This window comes from Culex pipiens, chromosome 1, assembly GCF_016801865.2.
Source record: "Culex pipiens pallens isolate TS chromosome 1, TS_CPP_V2, whole genome shotgun sequence".
NCBI lineage: Eukaryota > Metazoa > Arthropoda > Insecta > Diptera > Culicidae > Culex > Culex pipiens.
In genome coordinates this window covers 101,352,621-101,373,459 of record NC_068937.1, presented here as the reverse complement: position 1 = coordinate 101,373,459, position 20,839 = coordinate 101,352,621, and the positions used below count along the sequence as shown (strand labels likewise).

The 20,839-nt window shown below is 41.5% G+C and overlaps 3 protein-coding genes and 1 pseudogene across 3 annotated transcripts in view; 2 read left to right on the top strand and 2 right to left on the bottom strand.

The window, feature by feature from the left end:
• Window positions 1-5: 5 nt before the first annotated feature.
• LOC120425411 (nuclear pore complex protein Nup93-1) lies at window positions 6-734 on the top strand. Its single transcript, XM_039589941.2, has 2 exons — window positions 6-509; window positions 567-734. Exons 1-2 carry the CDS (start codon window positions 6-8, stop codon window positions 684-686), a joined length of 624 nt encoding a protein of 207 aa, XP_039445875.2. The 3' UTR covers window positions 687-734.
• Window positions 728-1,670, bottom strand: LOC120425414 (ADP-ribosylation factor-like protein 2-binding protein). Its single transcript, XM_039589943.2, has 2 exons — window positions 1,208-1,670; window positions 728-1,144 (listed from the first exon to the last, which is right to left on the bottom strand). Exons 1-2 carry the CDS (start codon window positions 1,307-1,309, stop codon window positions 794-796), a joined length of 453 nt encoding a protein of 150 aa, XP_039445877.1. The 5' UTR covers window positions 1,310-1,670; the 3' UTR covers window positions 728-793.
• Window positions 1,671-1,848: 178 nt separating this feature from the next.
• Window positions 1,849-3,707, top strand: LOC128093316 (uncharacterized; annotated as a pseudogene).
• Window positions 3,708-7,128: 3,421 nt separating this feature from the next.
• The window catches only part of LOC120424769 (uncharacterized), a 426,898-nt gene continuing 413,187 nt past the window's right edge, over window positions 7,129-20,839 (bottom strand). The window contains exons 21-28 of the mRNA XM_052706009.1: window positions 19,743-20,612; window positions 18,936-19,111; window positions 18,670-18,732; window positions 13,560-14,058; window positions 13,394-13,502; window positions 13,196-13,328; window positions 7,959-8,057; window positions 7,129-7,888 (exon numbers count right to left, since the gene is read on the bottom strand). Of these exons, the coding sequence (XP_052561969.1) occupies window positions 7,708-7,888; window positions 7,959-8,057; window positions 13,196-13,328; window positions 13,394-13,502; window positions 13,560-14,058; window positions 18,670-18,732; window positions 18,936-19,111; window positions 19,743-20,612 (2,130 nt within the window). The 3' untranslated portion in view covers window positions 7,129-7,707. The remainder of the gene's footprint in view (window positions 7,889-7,958; window positions 8,058-13,195; window positions 13,329-13,393; window positions 13,503-13,559; window positions 14,059-18,669; window positions 18,733-18,935; window positions 19,112-19,742; window positions 20,613-20,839) is intronic.

Genomic DNA, 20,839 nt, shown 5'->3' with positions numbered 1-20,839 from the left:
GCGAGATGATAGCCGAGGAGTTTGTCCGGAAAGGGATGTTTGAGGACGCGATTCGACTGTTCGATTTGGCAGGGATCCACGAGCAGGCGCTGCGGTACACGTCGATTCTGCTTTCGCAGGTGGTACACCAGGCGAACAAGCCGGGTTCGCTAAGAGAGAGACTTCAGCGAATGGCGCTGGAATTTACGGAGCGTTACGCTGGCGCAGAGAAGAACTGCGATCCACCCACGTGGAGCACGTTTACGCTGCTGAAGGAGCTGATGATCTTCTTCGACCAGTACCACTGCAAGAACTACCAGCCGGCGCTGGAAGTGCTCGAGAGGACAAAGTTGGTACCGCTGAAGATGCAGGATTTGGAGGCTTGCGTGCACAACTTTAAGCGACTGGGCGGCGAGGTTTGTAAGGTAATTCCGGATCTGCTGCTGGCCACGATGGACATTGCGTACTGCAAGTACAAGGCGCTGCGCGGCAAGGACGTGGCCAAGTTTGACGACGCCGGACGGGAGCAGGTGAATATATATTGATCTAGTACAAATATTCCAATTAACGATTGTTCCATCTTGCAGCAACTCAACTACCTCCGCGAGCAGGCCAAGGCCCTGACAAACATGGCGGCGACCGTGCCCTACCGGATGCCCGGCGACACCAACAACCGTCTCGTGCAGACGGAAATCCTCATGCATTGAAAAAATAAACACACACACTTTTTAAGCTTCTTCAATTACTCAATAAAACTACTCTGTCATTGCCATCGTTGAAAAAAACTCTATTCTACTCCGTTCCATCCGACAATTTACGACTGCTTCTGCAACCCGGTCACGCTAAAGTCCTGGCTCAGCTCGTCGTAGGCGCCCTCCTTGAACGATTTGTAGTCGAGCAACATTTCCTTGAAGGTCAAAAAATCGGTCAGCGTGTAAAGCAGCTCGAAGATTTCCCCGTCCAGCTGGGCGCGCCTACGCGTTTCCAGCTCCCTTGCGAACCGCTCCATGTCGAACATGTTCCGCATCCGGTCGTTGAGCGATTCCACGATGAACGTCTCCACCAGAAACTGGTACTTTTGGTAGATTTCCGTGTAGGCGATTTTGTTCTCCTCGCCAGGCTCGAAAACCAGATAGTAGCAATCCATAAACTGGTTCACCAGCGTCTGCAAGGTCGGAAAAATTACAAAAATCTACTTTTGACGATCCTACCCTTTTTAAAATCCCACCTGAAATTCCTCCCCAATCACGATGTCCTCGATGTGCCCGATAACGGTGTCGAAATACTCGGTTGAGTTTTGTATTTTGATCAAGTTTTCCTCGAAATCCATTTTTTCCCCGACCAAAAAAAAAAAGCTATCCAAAATATCCAATCTTTTCAAGTAACCAACTTATAAATCACTCAAAAACGATCCGTTGTCATAATAAACGGGCGGGGGTTAGTTTGTTAGGCGGAAACCATGACAACGCACGCGAATGAACCACGTGGCCTTCTCCTCAACAGGTGCCGCAGTGCTGCCACCCCCCATTAACGGCGAGGTCACGAGGCGTAGTGAAATTACATCTTTAAAACAACCAATGCGCCTTGGGTTTCCTATGATGATAGAACCTTTTGAAAAAGTAAGCGAGGTTTGAAATCTTAGGGAGCCATTACACTAGCGCAAACAAACTCGCACTTTTTCGTGTTTGACAGCAACTCGCAAACAAGGGGAGCGTTCTTTAATCACGTAACGCAAAAAAAATCGGATTTTTAGACCCCCTCCCCCCTCGTAACAAAATTTCCATACAAATTTATAAAAAAAATGTATGGAGCGTAACACGGCCTCCGACCCCCCTCTCCCCCCCCTTACTGCGTTACATAATAAACCACGAGGTGGTCACTCCAAATATATTGCATTTATTTCATAAGTTAATCCGTATGTGCATCCATATTTACGTGCATACACCATTCCTCTATGAATTTTATTTCAGTGTTTTTCACAGCTGTCATCGCAAACGCGCGCACTGTTTACAAACAACAACAAAATCAATCTGTCTCTATTACATTTCCCGGCCGGGCGATTCGCTGGCGCTCTATTATCATCCGGCAATTTCATGGGCCAGCAGCTTCGTCGTAGTAAATCCGGATTTTCCATTGTTTTGTGTTGAATTTAGTGCGTGTTCCGGACTCAGTAAGGCACCAGCAATCGAGATGGTGGTAACCCAGGAGGACAAGTCGATCGAGCTGCTGGACGTGGACCCTCAGGAGACGGAGGACGACGGGGCGGTGGTGGTGCTGGACTCCAAGCGGAAGGGCAAGCGCACCGTAATCAAGACTTTGACACGGCAGACGTACTTTTTGCCCGTGTTTGGCCTGGTTGATCCAGAGAAACTCAAGCCGGGCGATTTGGTGGGCGTAAACAAGGACTCGTACCTCATCCTGGAGACACTTCCGGCCGACCGAGCAGTATTCGGACATTGGCGGGTTGGACAGACAAATCCAGAAATTGATTGAGGCCGTCATGCTGCCGACGACGCACAAGGACAAGTTCAAGAACCTGAGAATTCATCCACCGAAGTCGACCTACCTGAAGCTGGCTGGCCAGTAGCTGGTGCAGATGTTCATCGGAGACGGTGCCAAGCTCGTCTGGGACGCGTCCGCACTGGCCGAGGAAAAGTCGCCGGTGGTTTAATTTCTTTTTATTTGTGAAATCAGCTTTTTTTGTATTGTTAGATATGATGAAAAAAAAAACGATATTGACCGCCCCCTCCTCTCCCTTCTCCCCCCCTGCGACAACTCGTAGGGTTGCGAACAGGTGCGCGTACTTTTTCAACTGGCTATTCGGCCCCACGATGAACGTAAAGATCCGTTCCTGCTTCAACCACTTTGTTATCTCTCGATCCCAGTTGTCCACCAAACTGCTCGGAGTCACGATCAGAACCCGCTTCACAATCGGCTGCCCGTAAGGTGTCGATCAACGTCTGCAACGTCTTCCCCAGTCCCATCTCGTCGGCCAATCGCTTCCTCCCCACCGTCCCAACCTGCTCGACACCCGTGTCGACACCACAATCGGACTCCCGGCGCACATCGACTCCGCCGGCGGCCTAAACCCTCCTCTCGCCTCGAATCGAACCCTCTTCACCGGCACATCATTCTCCTTGGCCACCTCCCCATCAATCCGCTCCACCAGTTCAACCTCCTTGCTCAACCGCGAACCCTCCTCCAGCTCCTCCCCCTTCACCAACCCGGAGCTCCCAATCACCTTGCCGTCCTCGTCGCCCAACGTGACGCTCTTCCCGCCCACGATGGTCAACGTTCCGTCGCCCTCCCACGTTTTGTGCTTTTTGGTCGTTATTTTGCCCCAGCACACTTGCGTCGTCGTTGGTTCTGCGGGGGTGTGCAACGCTGCCGGCTTTCTGACTGCGACGGCTTGGGCTTCCAACACGCGGGCATGGTTCTCCGAGCTGGTGAGCAGCTCCAGCATGCCCGGGTCCGGTTGGGCTTGCGGTAACGGCTGCGGTCGGATTGTGAGGGTGGTGGAAGTTCGGCCGGCAGGGACCGCTTCATCGACGGTCCTGCCGTCATCACCCGCATTTGCTTCTTTAGTAGAAGTGCTGACGTTTCTGGTCCCGCTGTCCCAATCTTCGTAGGGCACCGGAAATCCTGAAGGTGAAAAAATATACCTCAAGCTGGATTGGAGCGGTGACAGTTTGTAAATGAAGGAAACAAACAAGTGACAGTTCTGAACTGTCACTATTGAAGAATTCGACGACGTTTTTTCCGCTAGGTTCGCTGTTGTTCCAGCGGTGTTCGGAATGACAGCTCCCATACAGTTTGAGCAGTTTTTAGGGAAAAATCGCGTTTATAATGAAAAATCAAGCATTTTCAGAAAAGTGGGGTATTGCAAAGTGTGGCAATTTTGCTAACGATCATAATGCGTGGTGATTTGTAGTGATTAAATGTGACTGGTATTTTATTTAAACGATTTTTCTAAAAAGATGATCGATATTTTAGATAACTTGAGTTAAATGTTGCAAAAGTTAAAAGTAATGATGAAATATTATGTAAAAGTGTTTAAACTTTACTTTTCTTCCCGTTTGACCAAAATATTGACCTTAAAAATGCATTTTGGTGATTTTTTGGAAATTTTTGGAAAAATTCGAATAACTGACAATTTTTTGAGAAAATTATTGTAATTATGCTGTAATATGACTCTAATAGTTTGTTCTATCAATAATACACACATAAGGAGCATTATCAATCAAATAAATCTTATTTAAATCAATTTTTAAAAGATCTTTTTGGTAAATTTGACGAAAAACATGACAAATTAACTCAGTGTCTATGATTTATACATCATTCGATTCGTTTATGCGATTGCCACACTTTACAATAACTTTCATCGACGTTAAAAAATATTTGAAGGAGATAAAAATCAAAAACTGCAAAAAAAATAATATTTCCAAGCACGCTGTCATTCCGAACATCGTTGCGTAGTGCTTCTACTCGCCACCAGGATGCGTGCACGTTTCTGTCGAATCTCTCAATCCACACTGAACAAAATGTTGTTCCGAATATCGTGCAGATGGTGCAGATAAATAATATTTACGCTTGTATTTACGATATTTACGAAATATTTACGGAAGTAAATCCAATGCGCTACGGATCAACCATGTGCCCAACCCCGTGTAATAACCCTGTTAGACAGAAGTCCCGCGGTCGTGCGATTCGAAGCGTTATCTACTCGAAATCGATCTTGTCCTGCCATCTTCGAGCGTTTGTCCTGCGTTTGATCGGCGTATAGAAAATTAGCAGGCGGTGATAAAATTTATGACAGATCATTGATTTTCACTAAGTGGATTCTTCAACAGTTTTTCTTTTCACCAAATCCATTCAATTTTATTTAAAATGATACTAGTGGGAACAAGTCAAACAAACATGTTTTTCCCTGGACGGAATCCGGCCGCGGTGGACAAATTGATCTCTCCGGAGGAACCACCAGGGAACTTTAATCGGCGTGGATTCGGCCATCATCAGGCATAAGCAGCTGTCAGTCAATTAGGTGATGCGGTGGAGAAAGAGGTAAATTCTTAATCTGCTTGTTTTTTTTCTTCATATTTTCTTAAATTACCTTTTCTCTTAGGCAAACACAGAAATAAAACATGCCAGAGCTGCTTCTTTGGATCAAAATAGGCTTTCAAGAACAAACCGAAGACAAAAATACATCAATTATCGATATTTATAAAGAAAAATAAAGTTATTTGCAATAAAGTTTACATTTCTATCTATTAAATTATTAAATTAACCCCTAAATCCGAAACGTGAGCGTCCGACAATGGCAGGACAACCTGAACAACAAAGGCGCCCGAAAACGGCCCGACAACGGCCCGTCAACGTCGATTTTCTCAAACGTCGATTTCGACGATCGTCGGACAAAGTGTTGCATATAGGCACGAAAAGGGCCCGAATTCCGTCGGACAAACCGACGGAATTCGGGCCGTTTTGTCGAGCCGTCCGGCCGTTTTCGGGCCGTTGTCGGCCCCGTCCGTCAGTCAGGGAAAAGCACGCTCCCAAGGCAAAATTTATACACTGAAAGAAAGTCACATAGCAATATCACATGTTTCCAGCCCGGGAGCATGTTGTAAGCTCCCATACAAACTGAGCGTACCTCTTTTTGTGGGCCCAATGGCCTCTAACTCTGGCCGGAACCTGATCCTCTGATAAATATTGTTAGTTAGTTTAAATCAATTGTTTGGTTTTCTCTTGTTTTTACTTACCACCAGCGCACAAATATTTAAAAAAAAAAGATGGAGATTTGCTGGCAAAAAAATATTTCCTTCCGAACAGCAAATTTCACACCACCACCGTCCGTTTCTTTCAGTGCTCAAAAGCGCCTCTAGCTTTTGATTTTTCTTTGTTGGAATTGTGATATGCTTCAGAGTGAAATCATACGGCTTTAATTACTTCCACTTTTATTTGAACATTTTGCCAGTTATTTGTGTGTGTTAAGTTATCCTGTTTATATTTACACAACGTGTAACAGTAGAAATAAGTTGATAAATGAGGACATTTTTTGTGCTAATTTTAAACAAAACGGTTGATGAAATTTGGTTGTTGAACAATAATAAATTAATAACTGTAGAAGGGATAAATTAGGAATAAAACAACAAAAAAGTGCAATTTAAACAAAAGTGGGGGGTTTCCATAACTTGCTGTAAGACTAGCTCATTTTTTTCAGTATTTTTAACAACTTGAATGATTAACACGAATCTGTTTAATGGTTTCATGGTGACTATTGAATAACGTTTAGCATTACAAAATTTCCTGTTTTGGTAGTCAAAAAATTGCTGCTCATTTGTTGTGTGGTGTGTATTATTAGGCACGTTTTAATCCTCCGTTTTTTTCTGAACATTTCATTAACTGAAAACTTTTCTTTCTCCATGCTTCGGTTAGTCTAACAACAGGTGTCTCTCTAACGCTACATCTGGTTTTAATACTTTTTAGTTTTGTTTTAGGTGCCTGCGCACACACTTTTTTGTTGCTGTTGTTGATTAGTAGTAGTTATAAACGCCTCCTTCTCTATTGCTCGAAGGAGACACTTATTCGTTCGTTTTATTCATGTTTCTTTTTTTCGTAACACTTTTTTCTTCTTTGACAACAGTTTCTGCAAAGCGAAAAAATATCCGTTTGGGTTTGTTTGAGTTGTTTTCGAATGTTTGTGAAAGTTGCAAACGCAAAATTTTGCGCGTTCTCTCAGAGCGATTTTCGGCGCAGAAAAAAGCTTAGGAAGAAACGTTTTTATTTTGGGCAAAACGAATTGTTATTTAGCGAGAGAGAGCGTTTCTTATAAGCTGTGCCGCTACAAAGTTGAAGGGGGGAAGCTGCCGTTCAAACAAGAAATAAAGTGCAATTTTGTCTCGTTCGCTGAAAGGATTGTTATATTTTTGGGGTTAAAAACATTGAGCTGAAAATGAAGCGAAACAAAAGAAGAATTCTACTGAAAAAAAAAACACCGTGTGCGTGTTAAAACGTGGCGTGTAACGTGTGAAAGTGAGGTGTTCGTTTAGTTCAGTGTGGAGGTGAGTCTGTTCTGCAGGGGTGTTTTCGGGTCGTTTGCGGGGGGAAAATTAGGGATTAGTTACAAAAGAAACAAATGAAAAGGTGCAGAGATGGATTTTCTTTTACAGAATGGTTTAATTTATTTTTTTATAAATATTTTTTTTGAATGTTAAATAATATTTCCTTTTGCGTAGAAAACTACATTTATACATGCGTTGCGCTAAATAATTACACTGACAATTTGCGTGGATATATTAATATTACACAATATGGTAGTTGTGGTTGCGTTTCCTTTTAACTCTTTCTGTTATTTAACATAATTAATACAGTTTTGCAATCAAATTAATCAAAGTGTTTACACTTGTTCTTCTTCCTGCTGCTGCGCTGCGTTTCTGTTAAAAATATCCAACTTGACTATTCTAAAAAGCTGCTTTCCACGTGTGGCGGCGTGTGTCCAAATCTCCTTTTTCCATAAATTCATGCAGTTAACTTCCGCTCAGATTGTTTGTGTTTAGTGCGATTGCGTTGCTTCGTTAAGTAGTACCAATAAAGATAAATTTTACTTGCGACTTGCCCGCAAATTTTGTGTGTCGACGTATTTGAACAAAAAATACAAACAAATTTCTAACAGCAAAAATGACTCGAATTTTTCCTTCCTCCTTCTCCTCCTCTTTCCATGGAGCCCCCCGCTTAAATTGCCCTCGCAACGGGCTGCTGGGGCTGACTGGAGGCCGAACTACCCCCCAGGACCACCTTGTTGGCAAAGGACACGATGGCGGTGGCGGGCTGGGTCGCCTCAAGCTCGCAAAACACGTGGCACTGGTTGTCCGCCGAGGTGGGCGACCGTTTGGCGACGAAGGCAAAGATGCGTCTGGAGAAAAAAAAGTTGATGTATATTTTTTTTAAATCAAGTTTAAATTGATTTTGAAGAGGGTCCTTACTTGGATGCGGGGATGTCTCCCGTGGTGGACGGTATGCTCCACCGGTGCTCGTCCGGGTCGAGGCCGCAGAACGACACGTTGTTTGAGGGGTAGTGGCGCCTGGAGTAGGATGAAATAAAGATAATGGATTTTTTTTTTGGTTTTTGGTTAACTCGCTGACACTTATAATTACTACTAAGCACTACCTATTTTTTGAATTTTAATATTTTAGAAAATTTAAGATTTTTTTTTATTTTCAGGTTTTTAAATTTCAACATGTTTTTATTTTTTCTATTATTAGGATTTTTCAATTCAATTCGGTTTTATTGGTGAATAATCAAGATACAATCAGTTCTTTTGCAGTTCATAACAGAGTTTTGGAGTTCCTTTCAGCTGTGTGTTGCATCATAATCCATTTTGGAACAATTATTTCTATAACTATGGCACTAACAAGAGCAAGAAAAATTAAAAAAAAAAACTTGCTAAAATTGCAAAGGAAAAGGGAAAGAAAGAGAAAAAGCTTACAACTAAATCACAGTATTTTATCCTTTGTAGATGTGCTTGATCATCAGCTCCCCAAGGGCTAGAAATTGCTCCGCCTTGTTACGGCAGGTCCGAAACCTCGACATCATCTCCCCCGCGAGAGCAAAGAACTCTGGCAGGGTGAAGAGATCTTCCCCGGTGACTTCTTGCTGGGCCGCATTGCCGCTACCGGCAGCAACCACGCTGGCAAACGATCGCCCCCAGCCAGGGGGGAATGCTGAGTTGTCCGCGGGAACCGTACGCTGCCCAGCAGCCGGCACGGTTACGCTCGTACTTCGCTGAGGAGGGTGGGACGCTGCTGCTTTCTTCTTCCTCTTTTCCTGCTCCTCGAGGTAATTTTTTCGTGCACTGCATCCACGGTAGTTGCTGGTATGGTTACCGAACCGTGGCCGAATTTCTGGCAACGGTGGCATTGTGCTGCGTCCGACGGGTTCTTTGAGTAGAACCGCCAGTTTACCCAAAACCCGTCCAACGCCTTAGTTCGCCGCAGGTCTTGAATCTTGACGGTGCCGCGGTCGAAGTACAACAGGTACAGTGTGTGTGTACCTGTGACTGTTGTCTTCCGCGAGAGGACTTTTATGTCACGCGGCGTTATTCCAGCACCCGAGAGGTCCTTCTTGAGGTCGGAGATCGGGCGGTCTTGGTACCCCTGCAAGACGACCTTAACGGCTGTCTTCTGCACGGGGTCGAATGTGTAGAACTTGAAGTTTTTACCCTTCAATTTCTCCACAACCAGGTCGAAGTTCTTGTTGTCAAATGTGTAGACTTGCACTGACGACTTACCGATTTTCAGACAATATCCGAGGCCTTCCAGCAACTCGTCAATATCGTCCACCAACGTGTCCAAAACAAAAATTGGAGGTGGTCTACGTTCCTTTGGAGAATTGTTCGTTTTTGGCGTCGGCACTTTTTTCCGTGCACGACGATCGTCGTCGTCGTCGTCGTCGGTAGTGCTGCTACCGTCGGTGTTGTTGTTTTCTTCGTCGTCGCTCAGCATCTGGAACTCGTTCCTGATGGGAATGTTGGCGGATGTTGACGTGTTGGACGTGGCACCGGAAGTACCTGAACGGGTTCGCACTGGTGATCTCGGAACATATCCGGGATGTAGTAACTTTTTGTCGACTCCTTCTGCGCTCACGTTCCCCTGCGCAATGGCGGTCGATACGGCGTTGGTTTGTTTACCTTTTTGCACACGGCCGGTAGACGAACTTCGCGGGTTTTTCGAGGCCGCACTCGAACTGCCACGGCCACGGCCGGCCTTTGGCATGCTGCAGGAGCAAACTCGCGGGTAATCACGGTAATTTACGGCGAAAAAAAATCGAAAAAACGATGGAGCACTGAGCACTTGACTGCTGCTTGCTCTCGTGCTTACACGGAGTAGTTTTTTAGAATCCGGGTTCGCAACGACTGATTATTTTGAATCTTTCTGGTTTTGGCGAGCAGTCTCGTCGAAAAAGAAAAAAAAATAAAGGCCGAAACGTCGGTGAAGTAGAGAAAATCTGTTTTTCTTTTTCGACAAGACTGCTCGCCAAAACCAGAAAGGTTTTTTAGAATTTTGAATTTTTTAATTTCTGAATATTAGAATTTTTGAGCTCTAAATTTTAGAATTTTTTAAATCTTAGAAAGCTTAACACATAAATATAAATTGTTAATTTGTTTAAATTATTCAAGGTCTCGCGTTATAAAATACAAAACTTCTTTTTGAATTTCCAAGTTTTATAATTTTTTTAAATTTTGAATTTAAAATTATGAACTTTACTTTTATATTTATTTAAATAAAAAAAAATAGATCACCGAATTTTTAATTTTTAATTTTGGCATCAAAAATATATAAAATTTTAGGACAATTTTTTTTTAAATCTTTTAGATTTAATTTATTTTTTTTTTGAATTTTTAACCTTTTGAACCTAAATTTTTTACAATTTTTGAATTTTCAAATAGGCTACCACAACCTAGTTATTAAATTAAATTGATTTTTAATGTTTAAGTCTTCACATTTTTAATATTTCTAGATTTTTTTATTCCTATATTCTTAAATATTTTAATTTTTGAATTTTAGGAAGTTGGGATTTTTTAAACTTTTTTGTTTTTTGGATTTTGGAATTTTTCAATCTTGACATTTTAATTTGTTTAAATTTCTGAATCTTTATTTTTTTTAAGTTAATGTTTTCGGTGAACCTTGTTGGATAAATGTACGACTCGTGCTGAAAAAATCCTGTTTTTGCAATTTTCGATTTTTAATCCAGAAATTTTCAATTTTCATATTTTTGGATCTTTACGGGCCAGACTCGTTTATCCGAAGGTTTGTATGGAAAATCGGATAATCGAGTCATGACCAAAACAGTTTTTTTCTTATTTTTATATTCTTACTTTTAACATCAAATCTGAGTTCTGCTGCCACATTTAAGTAAAATTTGAATATTTTGCCTTTTAAATAAAAAAAAAAAACACATACGTTTAAATGTCATCACCGCCATTTTGGCCACCATCTTGGATTTAAAATTTCTGAATCATTTTAGAGTAGTTAATGCGTACTTAACATCAAAAATAAAAAAAAAAGCAAAAAAGAAAAGAAAAATAGGGGAAATCTACCCATATTAATCCTAATAAGCGGTCGTGTTTGAATGATGCTGGATAATCTAGAGTCTCCCTTGAATTTTACTAAAACCAAGTACACCAACGAGTAGAGCAAGTTTTTGTGAACATTTCTGTTTATTTTCACTTTCACTAAAAGTTGGGTCTCGTGGCGCAGGGGTAGCGGCTTCGGCTGCCGATCCCGATGATGCTATGAGACGCGGGTTCGATTCCCGCCTTATCCACTGAGCTTCTATCGGATGGTGAAGTAAAACGTCGGTCCCGGTTTCTCCTGTCTCGTCAGAGGCGCTGGAGCAGAAATCCCACGTTAGAGGAAGGCCATGCCCCGGGGGGCGTAGTGCCAATAGTTTCGTTTTTCGTTTTTCTAAAAGTTATTCTATCTCTTTACCAAGCATTTAACAAAAAAAAAAAAAATCCCAAGGGTAATCGAAGCTAATGCATTGGGCCACGCCCATTTTTCTAATATCGGCTTAGTTCTTTTTTCTTCCAACACTCTGTCGAGTGTTGCCATTTGCGCTGACAGTTCAAACGAACACTCACGAAAAGTGGCATTTATAGGGAAAGTTTCCTGGCATCGCTGGCTGTGCTGCTGGTGGTGTTGACGGCCAGCCTTTGTTCTTTTTTGCCTTCGTCTCTCGCTCGGTTTTCTTCAGCCTTCGATTGGAATGCAAAGTGAAAATTGAAACGTCAAACGACTTGGCGCGTTTGTTTTTTTGATGGCGCTTGCTAATTTATTACATTTTTCGGGATTATTCTTCAAGTGAGTGCCTTACTAATGATCAAAAGAACATGTTGCCGGTAGTTGGAAGCAATTTCATATCTTAAGCGCCGTGAAAAAGTAAGCGAAAGTGAAAAGTTAATTTTGGCGATATTCATTAAGCGTTTGAGGGATTCTCGTGTGTGTCACTGTGTGTGCCAACAAAATGATGAGAAGTGGTCTCGCAAAATACAAATTATGATCAAAAGTGCATTAAATGTGATCTTTTTGGCCAGTAAGTGGCATACATTTGAGTGCTTACTCGAGGCGGTGCTGTTGCTGGTAAGTTTATAGCCCAAATAGTATTTTTGGAGCTTTAATCGAGCATCAATTTCTCCATATGACGAAGATAGGTGTTTGATTGGAAAGGGTAGATTTCCCCTATTTCTTTCTTTTTTCGATTATCCGAACGATTTTTTTTTTGCGAGGCCTTCGGATAAACAAGTCTGGACTGTATTACCTTATTTTTATTTTTTTTATTTCTGAATTTTTGAACTTTTGAATTTTGAATGTTTGAATTTTTTGAATTCTTGAATTTCCAAATTCTTAGCTTGGCAAAATTCAATACTTTGTATCCGAATCTTGAAATTATCAAACTTATTTTTCTTTATTTTTGGATTTTTGATTTCAAAATTTTGGATTTTCGAGTCTTTAAATTACACAAATTGTAATTTTTTTTTACATTTTTAGATTTTAGATTTAGAATTTAATTGGCAAATTTGACTAAAATGAGGTCGCAGAACTCGAATTTGATGTTGAAAGTAAGAAAAAAGAAAAAAAAACATGATTCGATTATCCGAAAACCCATACTCGTCGAATAATCGAACTTCGGATAATCAAGCTTTGGATAATCTAAACTTTGGATTGTCGAGGCTTCGGATAACTGTGTAACGTTTTTTTTTTGTATTTTTAATCAAATAAGGCCTTTTAGGAGTTTCTGCAAATTGAATGTTTCATCAGAGCCGAAAGACAAAACCTCAAAATAAAATTTATACCAGCCAAATGAAATTTGGAATTCTTGGGGTTTTAGATTTTGAAATAAAAAAAATTTATCCCACCCCTAATTCAATGCCACTCCTGATGACAGGATCTAAGAATTTTAAAATTTTTAACTCTGTAGTTTAATAATTTTTAAATTGTTATATTGTTAGATATTAAATATATTTAAAATTTAATTTTTTTGGGAATTTTTGAATATCAGAATTTTAAAATTTTAAGTTTTTTGAATTAAAGAATTTTTGAATATTTATATTTTTGAGTTTTAAGCTTAAGTTTATAGCTTAAACATTTTTAAATTGACAAAAACTTTTTATTTTTTTTTGGTCTTATGATTCGTTTTCGCTAGTTTTGGACCAAAACTCACCTGAAGAACAGCTGCCGGGTGTTGTCCGTGAGGGTGATGCCCTGGATTGAAACCTTGTAGTGCACTTGCGTCGGCTTTGGCAGCGGCCGCAGCGACAGCAGCAGCCCGACGGCCTTCCGGATCGCTTGGGGTCCTTTTTGAAAAGAAAAGTCCAATGTTATTTTCAAATTTCTATGAAGAAGGGCTGTGTTCTCTTACCCGTGAGTGATTCCGTATCACAGGTGAACAAGTACAGCACGTTACAGGCGGCACCCTGGGTCAGCAGCTGCTGCTGGGCCGGCGACTGGAAGTCGGTTTGCTGGAGGTCCTACGGAATAAAACGGCGTTATCTGACCGTACCAGATCGTGATTTTAAGCATCTTACCGTATCGGGTATTATCAACCGGCAGGGCAGCGCCAACGGCGTGATCGAGTGCTGGTAGACCAGTGCCGACAGCGACGTAAAGACGGGCTCGTTCGAGCATCCCTTCAGCCGCACCCCTCGGATCGTCGGTTCCACCAGGAAGTGCCGCACCAGTTCGTCCCCGTTGGATCCTCCCGCCTTCGGTTGCACTCCCGGCGGTGGATGGGCCACCTTGACGACCAGCCCGTAAGCATTCGCGAACGTGGTCGAATCGCGCACCACAAACGTCCCCGGCGCGGCGTTCCGCAGCAGTCCGATCGCCTCCTCGCGGCTAATGGCCGGCTTGTACCAGTACTTGGACGAATCGCGGGCGAATTTCACAAACTGGGGCGCCACCTCCTGGGGTTCGCTGTTGGCGTTCGAGGTTGTCGAGTTGCGCCGGGACGTGTAGCACGACATCGTTTCGTTCTGATTCTGGATGAGCTGTTCCTGGGAGCGCTGGCCGGTGAAGAGGTCCTTGCTGTTTGGTGGGGGGGAAGTTGGAAAATATTAGCTGGGCTTCGGAAAATTGGGGTGGACAACGTGCAAACAGTTTAAACAACTTCGACAGGCTCGACACAAATTGCTCATTTCAACGGAATTGTTAGTAAGAGTTGGTTTTAGGAACGATTTACTTTACATTACGGAACATTATCAAACTCAACGTTTGTTAGAATTTTGTCATTTTGAGGGACGCGACAAAATTTTATCAATCTAACAAAAAAACACAGTTGACTTTATAGCTGTCGGCCACCATTGCTAGTACCAACCACTAGTGTCTTCCTTTTAATCTACAAGGACTTCGCCGCCCTGGGCTCCTAAGTGTATGAAAGTATGGCACGGAGCGACGGCGCCGAATACCCATATTTACACAAAGAATTTCAGAGCGCCCGCCGCGGGATTCGAACCAGCAACTTCTAGATTGGAGTCCAGTGCGCGGTCCGATTGATCCACACGGGCGGGACCTAACAAATTATCTTAAAAAAATCTATTCATTTTTAAATAAAATTCAAAAATCGTTAAGTGACACCAATTTTTAAAATATTTGCAACGGCATTACTGTCTTTTTTTTATTATTTTATAATAAAATGAATGAACCCAGATCATTCACTATACTTTCAAAAATAGTAATATGACTCGACCACTCGAGATACATCCAAATTACTTGTATAAATTTGTTAATCTCCATAAAGTACGGGGTATGGCATGTAGTTCCATTGCGCACCTAAGGGCCAATACGCACTTCCCAGGAAAAGGGGTCAAGAAATGGTTTTACGAACAGCAGAACAAAGGAGCAGGAACGATTTCTTGGGGCTTTTATTCACCCTCTCTGGCTTGCTTTCGCTGCCGCTGCTGCCCATTTGATTTTTGCCTTCCTCACCTCACTGAGGCAAGGCTATAAAATCACTCAAAAAATGAACTTCTTAAATACGTCTCCTAGATATACCTTCACGTATACCTATCGACTCAGAATTAAATTCTGAACAAATGTCTGTGGGGATGTGTGTAGACATGATTTTTTTCCACACGATTATCTCAGAACTAGCTGAACCGATTTTGGCCGGATCCGCCTTATTCTGTTTGTTTTGGGGTCCCCTAAGACCCTATTAAATTTTATTCTGTTTAGTGAAGTACTTTTAAAGTTATGCCAAGAAAAAGTTTTTTTTGCAGCTACAAAAAAGGGTGATTTTTGCATAACCTTAAAGGCCGGGTCTTTTTGCTTACGCGCGAGAGTCGCACAGCATGCGTAGGGATTTTGGTCTAAGCGGGGGATTGGCAGCCACACCCCCTTGCATGCGTATCGCCCGGTTGCCACATTGCTTAAGCTGTATCTGCGTCTCTTCTGGAAAAATTCTGTAATAATTATGTTGCTGCATCATTTTGTTTGGACAAAGATTTACTCGAACTTTTTACTGAAATATATAACTCATGAGACTTTTCTCCTCTATTTTGAAGAGTTGTTAAAAAAAAGAGTTGAAAATTGCTGTTCAAGTAAAACCAATAATTATAAAAAAATAAATGAAAAAATAATAAAAAAAAACTCTTAAATTAATTTGTAAATACAACCTAAAATACAACATGAATGCGAGGAAGGCACCAACCACCTTATGGTGGATTATGTAACGTTTTTTCTTGACCGGTTCCTGCCGATGGCGTTCGATTACAGCTTCTTAAAATCGTTTTCAACCCATATCAAGCAATAAGTAGCATTATGGGAACTGAGCAAACAAGTTTCTGTCAAAACTTTTGCAAAACAATATGTTTAAATAGTGAGAATTGGCAAATTGGATGGAATTAGGACTGAGTTTCTAACCTACCAAACATACGAGAATTTCACCTGAATTAAACCTAAGAAATTGTAGCCCGAACCCAAACTTATTTAGAATTGATTTCAGTTTTTATTCCATGAAGCTTTAAATTGGGAAAATTCTCTCGATTTTAGGAAGTTTCTTGAATTATTTGGGAAAACTTTGAAAAAATCTACAAAAAAAAAAAAACTTATTGATTAGAAATACCTTTAACGTGAAGACTTCCATCATTGTCATGATTTTTCGTTCAAAGATATAAATTTTGCGTCGCTTTCAATATTTTGACAAAATTCCTTCAACAAGTTGTTTAGAATAGTGCCCTACACATGCTGATTCCTTTTGGTAACGATTATCCCATTCCTTGTAAAGTTATGGAAATCGTCATTTATCAATGATTGCCAACTAGGACGTCAATGACTGTGCCACAAAATTATATAAATTTTGAAGCACAACTGATTTAGATCAAAAATTCCTTCAGTGGCTTCAAGAAGGCAACAACCGGCACATGCTGATTCCTTTTGGTGCTGAAATTCGTTAAAATTAATTTAATACAGAATATTTTATAGTGATGATCAATTTTCTTCGAAAATGATCAACGGCTTCACCTTAAGAAATCCCTTTGTTGAGTAAACCGAACCAACTCTAGATTGTAAACAATGTATGATTTTTGTTTAAATTCAACTCAACATATAAGTGGGATTACCCAAATTTAAAAGACAAAAAAACATTTCACTGGAAACTTACACGTTCATCCAATGAAATTAATTTACGAATAATGTTCAGCACAATATCATGGAGGCTGATTTTAAAAACTCTTAGATTCAGTTGAAACCGATCCTCCTAAGGGACGAGAAAGTGTAAACAATTGTCCGATTTGGGTGAATATTACTCCGAAATAATTAGAAATTTAAATTCCCCACATTAATTATATTTCATCCTTATTTGACAGATGCTCTATTTATTTCCAAGTTATTTTCACTCAGAATAAGTTTTGGAAGTTTTCTTCTCACTCTACTCTGTGGAATAACGACCTTGTAAAGATGATTTTTACTAGAATTTCAACCCAGAAAATGAAAAAAAAAATCATCGCTGACATATTTCGGGTTCGACTCAATCTGAGTACAAATAACTCAAAAATGGGTTATTTAAAATGAGCATGTAAGTAGATTCAATTTAAACGAAATCTGAGTGGCTCTCGAGTTATTTTTTTCTAAACGTGGCTAAAATTCACATAAAACTGAGGAGAAAAATAGACTACAAAACTCATCCCAGAGTAGGCGCGGTATTACGAAGTTACATGAAAGTTTATCAAAAATAAACTTGAATTTCTGAAAAATCGAAATATCCGTGGAGTGCAATTTTGATGGATTGGATTTAGTAAATGTAATCAAATGTGAAAGGAATAAACTTTTTTTTGTGAAATTCGATGTCTTTAGAAAGTTAGGTTTCCACAAAATCCTATTATTATGGAATTTTTTAAATAGATTCAAACATTTACTGCCACTCGAAGCTAGTCCCATATGTAATTTCGTCAATTTTGAGGTAATGATGCAGTTCGGTTCAAAATCATGTAAACTATCAGAAACCATTAAAATTTAGTACTTTGTTCTAGAAAACCAGAGAAAATACACTTTTTCGTGAAATTCTAACACGTAGCCTTATGGGCGGGACAAATTTGACTTGCATTTTTCTCGGCTTGCTGTTTTTACATATGGGACGGACTCGATTAGAGGGGCAGTTTATGTTTACAATCAGTTTTGTTCAAACAAAACTTCGAACAAACATTCTTTTTGCATGAAACAAATCTTATTCTGAACATTCAGTGTTGCCAGAAAATCAACATTTTTTGATTCCAACAAAACGTAAACAACAACACGTTCAACGAAGGTTACCCATTTTTCTTTAATGCTGAACAGGAAACAACTTACTCATAGTAAAAAGTGCAACTGTTGGGCTTCTTCTCAATCATCGGCACAACGCACTGAAACAAACTTGCCCCGACCTTGAGCCGCTCAAAGTGTCTCAGAAGGATGTTTTTACTTAGATTATTTGAAGAGGAGATAACACGAAAAAGGCATTTGTTACAAAATCTTATTATAAGGCTTTCTAGGCCCAGTGAAAAAAATATAATTTAACCCAAAAATGACGAACTTCTCGTCACAGTGTCCTGATGCAAACAATGATCGAGCTCGAGCTGTCACAGCCCTGCGAAGTATGTTGGCTGACATATAGGGCGACCAGTCAAAAAAACCAGCTAGAAGTCGCTTGACAAAAAAAATTGCTAGAAAGAGATAGGAAACCTGATGCAAACAAACGGCCAGCTGTAATGTAAACATACTTTGAATGTATTGGTAAATTTCTGACTAGAAAGCCTTATAAAAGCGAAGGTTTGATTCACGGTTTCGAAAGTGGGTGTTTGCCGTTGTCTTTGTTTACTTTTTAAGGTTATGTTTGATTAGTGGAAGTGCACTGCTCCGATCATCAGAGGTCAGGTGACTTTTGCTACCCGTGTCAAGTGAGGGGGTGGCTGTTTCTATTCTTGGATTAGTAGTGTCGCGATCTCGATCCGATCGTCAGTGCGGTCACGCCTACTATGATTAATCGTGCAACGACGATGCGATGGCGAATTTGATTGGTTGTTAATTTTAGAGCACGATGCAATCGTTTTTTGAGGTGAACTTGTTTAGTCGATTGGTGAGTGCTTGTTTTTTTATGAGAGTGATATTGAGAGACGAGTGTTGTATTTTTGAAAATTTCACTCAAGCATTTTTCCGGGGGCTAACCTCAAGTCGTACGTTGAAACGGTCGACTTCTGGCTTCGCAGTGACCATGTCGAGTTATATTTTCTGGAGAATGGGGCGGGAAAGGTCGCATTATTGGTACTAGAGTCTCTGCTTAGTGTCTGGAGGTTGAGTTTGAGGTTGGGAAGGCAAGTGACCTGTTCATCGGCGTACTGCTTAGTTTTGACAGTTGGCGAAGTTCAAGTCAACTGTCAAAATAAAGCCGATAAACGATCGAATTGCAGGTCAAAAAATAGAATAGAACTCACCGTTGTGATGTCGGACTCTTGGGTGGAAGTGCTGGACTAGAGGTGCCATTGCTGAGGCCGTACGGGGTCCGTGGGGTGACGGGGAAGGCCGGCGTCTCGGGTCGGGGCGAACCGCCCGTTGGCGAGTTGTCCGGTTCCGTCTCCGAGCGGTAGGACGAGAACGATTCCTCTCTAGCCTGTTTAGAAAAGAATAAGTAAAATTTTTGTAATTTGTGTTAAAGATTCATTTAATTTTTTTTTTAAACAGCTCTGGACAGTTAAAAACTACACATTTGAAGGGTTAACATTAGACCCAAACTTGCTTAATTCAATTTACCGTGTAAAATGTCAATCTTGTGCAGTGTTGCCAAAATTGCAGAAATCATTTTAAACTAAACATTAAATATTTGTGTAGTTTCACATAGGTGTGTAAATTTTGAGTCTGATGACGGTTGACGTTTTACACGAAGACATAAATTTACACATGTCTGTGTATAATTACCCAAACAAAAGATAGTCGTTTTTATTTGTCCAGAACGGTTTGTTTTTAATATTTCTAGTTTTATTTTGTTCGATTGACCTGAAATGGTAACTTCTTGATAAGAGATAGCATTTTGCGGTGCACATTTTGCAATTAGTAAACGTTTCGAGTTTAGCAACATCGAGGTCAGAAAGCATGCATGATTGAACTTGTGATAAACAGAGATAGCGTGAACGTGAACTTGAAAAGAATTAGACACAGAAACATAAATAAATGCATTTATAACAGATGTGCTTGGCGAGAGGGGAAAACGGGGGGACCTTATGAATGGATGACAGTTGTGTTACCTGATCGCACCACGAGATGGCGTTACTTCGCTCAGAAAGGCTCGGCGAGATGGACGAGATGGTGCTGTCACTTTCGGACGCTATCCGGCGCACGTGGTGATTCCCAAGGACGTCCCCGTTGACGGCAGTGCTGCCAGATCGTCCGTTCGTAAAGTGGTGGTGGTGGTACCCGTTGCCGTTGATGATGTCGGTATGGGTGCGGAAGGCGTCCCCGAGTGGGTCCCGCGCTTCGCTCAGGTTGTACTCGGTGAGGTTGGCAATCACGGCGGACAGTTCCGACTCGTGGTACGGGAGGTACGGGTGCTTACCATTCCGGATTACCGGCGCCGGAGGCGGCTGCTGGTCAATTTTGGCCAGATGCTGTTCGGTAACGTCGTTTTCCAGTGCCAGTGATGCCAGCAGTTTGTCCAGCGCCAACTGGCCTTCCCCTATTCGGAGGGGGTCCACCGGTGCTGGTGGTGGGTTGCCATCGGTCGGGGACACGTCCATCGGTTCCGGGTAGGGTGCCTTCCGGTGGCCATTTTGGTTTTGGTGGTTGTGGTGGTGGTGATGATGGTTGTTGTTCAAATGATTTAGATGGTTTGGGACGGGCCTATGGTTTTGATGGTTTTGTTGGAGGTGATGATTGTGGTTGTGGTTAGCACTAGTAGCGATAGTAGCGGCCGGGTTATTAGCAGCGGGAGCAGCAGCAGCAGTGTTGGTGGTGGTGTTGGTAGTGACAACAGCCGGTTGCAAACTACTGGCAACCGTGGCGGCCCGCTGAACCGCCGCCACACTGTTCGTTATGTCTTTTAGCAGATTGTTTAGTTTTTCACTAGTATCGAGATTATTCAGACTGTTTATGTTACTGAAGAGTAACTGTTCGGACTCCTAGAAGTGGACGAGAAGAGAGAAGAGAAACGGACATGGCGACGACGACAACAACAGAAATGAAATGAAATCAAAATAATGAAAGATGCAAATGCCAATTATACAAATTTGAGGAAAACTCAAAGCACACACGTGAGGTGAGGGATAAAACAATCCGAAAGTTACTGGGACTAACACAATCATTGTCATTATTCGTTAGATTGAATGATCTGGCAACACTTTCTATG

Excerpts from the sequence above, each read along its gene's own strand:
- LOC120425411 (XM_039589941.2), top strand. The coding sequence starts at position 6 with ATGATAGCCGAGGAGTTTGTCCGGAAAGGGATGTTTGAGGACGCGATT. Across the intron at positions 510-566 it reads ACGACGCCGGACGGGAGCAG|CAACTCAACTACCTCCGCGA; the intron begins GTGAATATATAT and ends TCCATCTTGCAG.
- LOC120425414 (XM_039589943.2), bottom strand. The coding sequence starts at position 1,309 with ATGGATTTCGAGGAAAACTTGATCAAAATACAAAACTCAACCGAGTAT. Across the intron at positions 1,145-1,207 it reads TGATTGGGGAGGAATTTCAG|ACGCTGGTGAACCAGTTTAT; the intron begins GTGGGATTTTAA and ends CCGACCTTGCAG.